Genomic DNA, 8,166 nt, shown 5'->3' with positions numbered 1-8,166 from the left:
GGGGCAGCTCCCGAGGCCCCCGGTCACCCCAGCACTGCCAGAACCCACAAAACCGAACCGGGCCGAGCTGGTGGGACCTTCTTGCCCCCCTCCGAGGCCCAGCCGCGAGTGAGAAAAACACATTTATTCCATCTCCCAGTCAGAATTGGTGCCCGCAAGCCCCAAGGCGTTTCATACATTCAGAGCAGCGGCGGGGGGCTGAGGGTCCGCGCCTGCCCACTGGCCCGCAGAGCATCCACACGGTGAAGCAGGTGGCCCCCTGCACCCCGGCCTGAGGCACGCGTGGGCGCTGCCCGGGGAAGCACTGGCCATGCGGGGAAGGCAGTCTGAAGGCAACAGGCAGTGGCACCCCCACACCGAGCGGGGGAGCCGGCAGGAACGGGGGACCCTGAGTGAGGAGGAGCCGAGCCCCAGGCCGGCACGGCCCATCTTTGGCGGAGCACCCCAGGCCGGAGCGAGGCCCGGGGCTGCAGCTAAGGCACTGGCGGGGTGGGGCGGGGGTGGGGGCAGTGGCCGAACACTGGGGCGAAGACCCTTTCCTAATGCCCTGGAGGAGAGGGGGCGCGCTCAGTACACGGGGGGCGGCTGGTAGCCCTCGGTGGCGTCGGCGGTCTGGGTGAAGGGCGGCTGCTGGTAGTTGTCCACGGAGGCGCCGGGGTAGGACGCGTAGGCCGTGCCGGGCGCGGGGCTGGGGTCCACGTAGTTCTCCATGAAGTCGTCCACGCCCGCCTTGTAGCGCTGGTAGGCCAGCGAGGCCAGCACGCCCTAGGGGCCAGGGTGTGAGCTGGCCCGGCCCGGCCTTCCCCTCCCCTTCCCCCCCGCCCCCCGGCCCCTGGCCCCCGGCACTGCCCACCTACCCAGGAGAAGATGGAGAAGAAGCTGAAGGTGATGGCGGCCCGGGCCGAGTCCGCGCCCACCCGCACGTCCTTGGGGTTGGTGGCCGCCCACTGGTTGGTGAGGAAGCAGAAGCCCACGAACCACAGGAAGGTCCAGAGAGCTGGCGAGAGGGGGGTGGCTCAGCCCGAGGGGCAGGTGCTCCCGGGCCCCCTCACTCCCTCCGAGGGACCCCGCTGCCCCGGGGAGCCCCGACTGTCCCCCTCCGGCTGGTACCTGAGAAGAGCAGGTCACCGACCACCAGGTACTTGCGGTCGGTGACGTTGCTGATCTGCGGGAAGTAGGCGTCCACCACCAGGAAGCCGGCGCAGGCCAGGAAGGCCAGCACGCCCACAGCGCTGCCGTAGCGGCACGCGTCCTCGTTGCGATTGAACACGCAGTACTCCTGGCCCACGTCGTGCGTGTTGCTGTAGCCCTCCCCAAAGATGCAGCTGAACTCGATCAGGGCGAAGAGCTGCGGGGGGCGCGGGGGGACGCGGTCAGGGCAGGGGCCCTTGCCAGGCGCCCACACGTGCAGGGGGCGGCCCGGGGACCACCCGCGGGCCATCTGCCCTCCCGGTGTGGACAGGTGACCTGCTCCGTGCTGGGGGCGGGGCGTGGGACGCCCAGGGGTGTCCCGAGGGAACTTCCCACCCGCACCCCGGACACCCCCGCCCAGGAAAGCCCCCAGCTCCGGCGAACCCCGCGCTCCGGGCCGCGCCCCCCGTCAGACCAGCTTCTCCAGGAACTTCCGGCCTCGGCGGGGCCCAGGCCCCTCCCCGGAGCATTCGGACCTCAGCTGCTCCCGCCTGCCCGGGGGTCCCTGCCCCCCCAGACCCAGGCGCTTCTGCTGTTCTGTGGGCCCCCGTGCGTGGACGAGGGGGCGCGGCCCGGCTCAGCCTCCCGGCACCTGCACCCCCGGCCTCGAGGGCCGCGCTCTGCCGCCCCTCGGGCTCAGGGTGCCTGCGGGTGTGGACACGCGCCTGCCCGGTGGGCCGGCCGCTGGCCCAGCCCCCCAGCACCCCCGCCGGCCCCCGGCGAGCCCCCGGCCGGCCCCGCAGCCCGGGCCCCACCCCCGGCCCAGGAGCCGGAACTCCCGGATGCCGGACCCAGTGCGCGGCCAGGCCGGCCCGGCCCTGCTCCGGCCCGTGCTCCGGCCCGTGCTCCGGCCCCTGCTCCGGCCCCGACGGCCAGCGCGGGGGCGCGGGCGCGGCCGCTCACCAGCACGGCCCTGGGGGGCGCGTGGGGGGCAGGGGCGCCACGCGCAAACCTGGCGGGCCGGGGTGGGGGGGGGGCTCGTGCCGGCGCCAGACGCCCCACCTGCGCCGGCCACCTGGGGTCGGACGGCGGCCCGCGCCGGCGGGGAGTCCCTCGGGGGGCCCAGGCCGCCCCCCGCCCCCCGCCCCGGCGGGAAGCCCCCCGCTGACCCCGCGCCGGCCACCTGTCCCGGGGCTGCGACCGGCCGCCCCGCGCCCACAGCCCGCCCGGGGCCGGCTCGGCGCCCCCCGGCGCCCCCCGCGTGGCCCGCGCCCCCCGCTCACCAGGCACACGGCGCGCGCCACCACCTGCGGCTGCGCCACGAAGCGCCGCAGGTCGAAGGCGCCGCCCGCCTTGGCCGCGCCGTAGGCCCCGCTGTCCATGTCGCCGCCGCCGCCGCCGCGCCGCGCTGCCCCGCCGCCGCCGGACGCCCCGCCCCGGGGCGGGCCCGGCCAGGGCCGTGGGCAAAGTGCGCGCCCGCCCCGCGCCCGCCCCGCCGCCGCCGCCGGGGAGCCTCTGGGGCGCACCTGCCCGCCGCGGCCAAGCCCAGCTCGGGTCCCCCCAGCCTTCCGGGCTCGCGGCGGGGCGCGGGCGGAAAGAATGTCCTCACGCTCGCGGCAGGGGACAGTTTAATCCGTGGCCCCCGCCCTCCCCACCCAGGCTCTCCCCGTGGGCCTGGGCCTGCCCCGCTGGGCTGCAAGGGCCCTGCAGCCAGGGGCCCGAGGAGATTAACGAGGGTGCTGGCTGGGCGCGCCGGCGCCGCCCGGGTGTGTGGGCGGGGAAGGAGGGCAGGTGCGGCCAGTGGAGCAGGTGGTCAGCGGCTGGCGAGGTCCGGGGCCTTCCCAGAGCCCCACACGGCTCGAGGTGGCGGCAGCTGCTCCGGCCTCCGGCGCGGACACCTGGACCCTCGAGCGCTCCGGGCTCATAGCCTTGACGGGAAGGCGGAGAGTCGTTTATAGGGCATGCAGGAGGGGGCCCCTAAGCACTAAACGGGGAGTCTCCCGGAGCACTGAGCACTGAGCAGGAGGGTAAAAAGGGAGCAGCTCCTGCATCTTTCGAGTGTGCGGCCCGTCGCTCCCGTCCCTCCGTCCCTCCGTCCCTTCCCGTTTGTTCTGTGGGGCCACGCACGGCTGTGCTCAGGGACCACCCTGGAGATGGAACCGGAGTCAGGCAGGTGCAAGGAGAGCACCTGAGCCGCTCTACGATCCACCCCGCGGTGACCCCCGTTCTGGGGACAGGGCTGGGGGCAGATGGGCCCAGCCCGGTCACTGTGCTCCTCCCAGCCAGCCCCGCTTCCCACCTGGTCCTCCAGGCCCAGCCCAGCATCCCAGAAGTCACGGCAGCGATGGAGACGAGGCTGCCGGCCAGCAGCATGGTGGGCACCTGGGGCAGCAGCCCTGCGGGCACAGGGAGAGTGGGTGGGGCATTCCGGGGCGGGCCGGGGTCCCCCGCTGCCCCCCCCCGCACAGCCAGGCTGCTCTGACCTGGGGGCACCAGCGTGAGGGGGCTGGAGTCTGCGCTGACACCGTTCTCAGCCCGGCACTGGAACCAGTTTGGCGTCTGCGTCACGGGGAGGGAGAAGCGTGCTGGCTGCCCGTGGCTGGGCGTCTGCTGCAGGTGGACACGCCCGTCCTTCCCCACCAGGCTGTAGGCGATGGGGGGGCTGCCCGTGGACGCCTGGCAGGACACCAGCACCTGGGCTCCTGCCCTGCCGTCCTGCAGGGTGAAGTCAGCCCGGAGCTGGGACACCGGCTCTGGGGGATGGAGACGCTGGTGGCCTCGCCGAAGTGGCCCCCGCACTCTCCCCCCTTTCACAATGCCCAGTGAGCCTGCAGGGGTAACACCACCTCCACCAGGCAGCCTTCTGGATTCCCCCCGCCCCCTGGGCTTGGCCCCAGCCTGCAAGTTCCACACAATCCGCGCGTGTTTCCATTCTTGTCCCCCACGGTCACAACAGTCAGACTCGGCAGATGAGAACGCGGCCTTGCTCCCAGACGAGCAGTGGGCGTCCTTTGCACGCCTGTCCATATCCTCTGTCTTCCTAGAACTCTGCTCCTTAGGACAGTTCTAGACTCTGGGACCGAAGCGACAGGACAGGAGGGAGGGCACTGGCCTTGCATACAACTGACCTAGGTTCGATCCCCGGCATCCCAGAGGGTCCCCCGAGCACCGCCAGGAGTGATTCCTGAGCGCAGAGCCAGGAGTAACCCCTGAGCATCGCTGGGTGTGACCCAAAAAGAAAGAAAGAGAAAAAGAGAACAGTTCTAGATGCTAAGATACTGGGGCTGGAGTGATAGCACAGCGGGGAGGGCGTTTGCCTTGACGGGGCTGACTCAGGTTCGATCCCCAGCATCCCATATGGTCCCCTGAGCACCGCCAGGAGTAATTCCTGAGTGCAGAGCCAGAAGTGACCCCTGTTCATTGCCAGGTGTGACCCCAAAAAACAAATAAAAAGAATAAAAAAAAATAGATTCTAAGATGCCCCCTTGGCCAAGGGCGGGGTTTGGTTCAGGGATGTGGATGCAGGCATGGGGCTCATCCTTACACCAAACCAAAACTCTCCCAACAGTCTCCTGAGGAACTTCGACCCTCTCTTTTGTAGAATCATCCTGGTTTCTACAAATAACTGAGGCCCAGAGAGGCTGAGTGATGTGCCTAAGGTCACACAGCCCCAGGGACCTGCAGGGCCCAGTCCCTGCACCCCTTCCCTTTCATCGGGCAGGGGCCTCGAGCTGCAGCTTCCACCCCAGGACCATCCCCCAGGAAGGCTGTTGAGAGGCTGATAGGGCCGCGCCCGAGGTCAAGCATCAGTCCTGCGTGCTCTCGGGCTGGCCGGGAAGGGCTGGTCCTGCAGGGCCCCGGGCCGAGGGGGCCCTGAGCGAGGCAGTGGGGCCCGCGGTAGGAGTTCCCCCCTCCTCCTCCCCCTCCCCCCTTTCCCCCCTCCCCGGCCGCCCGGTCCGTCCCGCGCACACTCACTGGTCCACAGCTCCCAGTACATCTGCAGCTCCGCGCTGGCTGCGCGCGCGCCCCCCGGGGCCGCCAGCTGGCACGAGTAGGTGAGCAGGTCTGGCCTGGACTTGAGCGTGACGTTGACGGAGAAGGAGGCCTGTGCCCGGGTCACCACCAGCTTCCTGGCCACCTCGATGCCGCCGCTGCCCCAGAGGGAGTAGTTGAGGGGCGGGTGCTGGCGGGGGGCGTGGCAGGAGATGAGGACGCGGCGGCCGCGGGGGAAGACCTCCAGGACTTTGTAGGCGATGCGGACCTCGGCAGGGGGTGCTGCGGGGACCCCCGGGGAAGGCAGCAGCTCAGGGCTGGGGCGCTGCTCTCCGGGCGGGTCAGGCCCGGACGCGGGAGGCTGAGTCCGGCCCGGCAGGAGCAAACGCAGGGGATGGTCCCCACCCCCACCCCCACCCCCCGCCCCGCTCCCGGGAGCTGAGGGCCCTGGGCTGGGTCCGGGCGGCCCCCCACATGCCGGCTGCCACCCCCCAGAGTGAGACCCCTGGTCATCACGACAAAGGAAGGCGGAAACAGAGAAGTCCAGAGGCTGAGGCGGGTGGGGCAGGCCGGGCGGTGGGTGGACAGGAGCCGGCCAGCGCGGGCCCCACAGGGCAGGTTTCTCAGTGCTGCAGCCGCGGGGGGCGGCCGGCTGGGCAGCTCTCAGCCCTCTGATCTCTTCAGCCCGGCCAGTGCCCGCCCCCCCCCGCCCTCTCCTGGGCACCCAGCCCTGCCCAGGCCCGGCCACACTGGCGTGGGCGTCCCGTCCTGGGCACCAACCCTCTCCCCAGGACCCAGTTCCATGGCCACCCTCTGCCCTGCACCCTCCCCACCTCCCCCTGGAGATGGGGGTGGCCAGGCCCCGGGTTCCGCTCTGGGCCCTGCTGGGCTCTTGGAGGCCTTTGCTGGATGAGGGAGTAAATGAACGAGTGGTGAGTGATCAAGGTGAATGAACGAGTGAGTGGGCTCCTGGCGCGGCGCGCAGGGCCAGCGCTGGCCGGGCAGGAGTCCGGCGGGCCAGGTACTTCCGGCGGTCAGCGGCAGGTCCGTGTTTGTTTTCAGAGCAAATGAGGAAATGCCTGCGCCGGGCGCCCAGGCGCGACCCGCGGACCCACCCTTCGGCCGAGCGGCAGCGGAAGCGCCGCAGCGGGGGAGGGCCTGGGCCCTGGGCGGTACGGGACGGGGGCAGCCAGGACGGTGGAGAGAGGTGACGGCCACCGCGCGGGACAGGACACCGGCCGGACGCGGCCAGGCCGGCCAGGGCCCCCGACGCCCCCACGCGGCCGCTGGCAGTACTGCAGCCCGGGGCGGGCGCTCCCGGTGGGCCCGGGTCCCCCCCACCGCCCGCCCGCTCTGGAGTCAGTGAGCGAGTGAGTGACGGGGATGCAGCGGTCCACTCCCTTCACTGCCCCCGCCTGGGGAGCCGAGCACGTGCCTGGTCTGTGACCAGAACCCCCCTGGGTGTACCCCGCTTTTCAGCCTGCCCCCCCAGCCCTTCCCAGAAGGAGGCCAGGCTCCAGATTGTCCCGGTCGCCATCCGAGCCCCCTCCCCGGCCACGGCGACGCCCTGCTCGGCCCTGGTCTCCTTGGCCTGGTACTTACCATCTCTCTGCTCCTCGGAGAAGCTGCTGGTGGCTAGAACAGGGGCGGTGGTCAGGGTGGACGGCAGCTCAGGACCCCCCGACTTCGGCACTCACACCCGCCCTCGGGCCAGCCCCAGGGCCCGCTGGCCCATTTGGCGGACAGTGAGGGGTTGCTGGGCTCAGGCCCAGCCTCTCCCTCTGGCCTGGCCTGGCCTGGAGGGGAGGGTCCCCGGGCCCCCCAACACCCTGCCCCAGGCCCCTCACTCACCCAACCTGACGGACAGGAGCAGAGGCAGAAGCAGCCACATGCTTGGGTCTGTTCACGGGGACTCTGTGCACACAGTGCTCCCCAGAGAGGCCCCCGGATGCTCCCTGGGTGGGTGTCTGCAGTTGGCAGATAACCTGGGGGCCCCCGGGGGCCCCAGCAACCAGGCCCCGCAGGCCCCGAACACCTACTCCTCCCCGCGCAGTGCCGGCCCCCGGATGGGAAAGGGCCGGGCGCCCCACTGTCCGGGAACAGGCGAACCTGCTGACCCCTGCTTCTGCGTCCTGTCCTGATCCCTGCCCCTGGCCTGTCCCCCGCGCAGAGGCTAAAGGCTGTGAGCCGGGGGACCCCCCTGGATCTGGGGCTGGGCCTGAAGCAGTGGCGAGGGGCTTTCTGAGGGAGGCCCTCCCACACAGTGCTCACTGCGGGCGGTCCTTGGCCCCTGCAAGCCGGGGGCTCACCCCGCAGAGCGCAGGGGTCCTGTGCCCTCAGGCCCGGCTTCCCTAGGCACCCTCCCCCGCACAGAAGCGCGGGCCAGGCCCTGCCACCCTCAGCTGGGCCCTGCGCGGACACAGTTAAGCCTGTGGATGCCGGAGCAGGGCAGGGGGCTCAGGAGTTGTGGTTAGGTTCAGACAAAGGGGGGACACTTCACACTGCCCCTGCAGCTCCCAGGGGCCCAGACCAATGCCAGGAGCCCCACGTGGGCCGAACCACCTGGCCTGCATAGAGCTCGCCCGCGAGGAAGGGGGGTGGCCGGCCTCCCAAAGTGGGGCCTCAGGCCCACCGAGCTCGGGCTGCTCAGGGAAGCCCCAGGCTCCGGCAGGACGCAGAGTCACAGCAGCCCCCTGCCCCCAGCCTGGACGGGGCAGGAACTGCCTTGGGGCCGCCTCCCCGAGGTGACCCCGCCAGGTACCTGCCTGCTTCCAGGACCGTCCAGGAAGGACGAGGCCTCGGCCCCTCTGTCCTTCTCAGGGTTCTGCTGAGGCCCATGAGGTCGGGTGTAGGGACCCCGCTGAGAGAGGGCAACCCCTTGAGCCGCCTCCGGGGGGCAGGGGGGCAGCAGCTCTGGAGTTTTGGGCCCGGCCCTGGACAGAATGACCACCCCACTTTTGGGCCCTGGTGGGGTTCCTTCCCCCTCGCCCTCAGAGGCCAGTTCATTGGGCGGGTGGGAGGACAGGCGCGGCGGAACCCTGG

At 71.4% G+C, this 8,166-nt stretch overlaps 2 protein-coding genes across 2 annotated transcripts; both read right to left on the bottom strand.

The window, feature by feature from the left end:
• Positions 1–109: 109 nt before the first annotated feature.
• SYNGR2 (synaptogyrin 2) lies at positions 110–2,574 on the bottom strand. The gene is made up of 4 exons (XM_055133327.1): positions 2,415–2,574; positions 1,111–1,348; positions 858–997; positions 110–765 (listed from the first exon to the last, which is right to left on the bottom strand). The coding sequence occupies exons 1-4, from the start codon at positions 2,511–2,513 to the stop codon at positions 568–570; spliced, it is 675 nt and encodes a 224-aa protein (XP_054989302.1). The 5' UTR covers positions 2,514–2,574; the 3' UTR covers positions 110–567.
• Positions 2,575–2,612: 38 nt separating this feature from the next.
• On the bottom strand, positions 2,613–7,015 carry C3H17orf99 (chromosome 3 C17orf99 homolog). The gene is made up of 7 exons (XM_055132296.1): positions 6,976–7,015; positions 6,618–6,759; positions 6,240–6,419; positions 5,107–5,576; positions 3,615–3,884; positions 3,431–3,527; positions 2,613–3,059 (listed from the first exon to the last, which is right to left on the bottom strand). The coding sequence occupies exons 1-7, from the start codon at positions 7,013–7,015 to the stop codon at positions 3,053–3,055; spliced, it is 1,206 nt and encodes a 401-aa protein (XP_054988271.1). The 3' UTR covers positions 2,613–3,052.
• Between the last annotated feature and the right edge of the window lie 1,151 nt (positions 7,016–8,166).

The sequence above is a fragment of the Sorex araneus genome, chromosome 3, assembly GCF_027595985.1.
Source record: "Sorex araneus isolate mSorAra2 chromosome 3, mSorAra2.pri, whole genome shotgun sequence".
NCBI classification, from domain to species: domain Eukaryota; kingdom Metazoa; phylum Chordata; class Mammalia; order Eulipotyphla; family Soricidae; genus Sorex; species Sorex araneus.
Note: the sequence above shows the minus strand (reverse complement) of the source record. Positions and strands in the feature narration are given on the sequence as shown.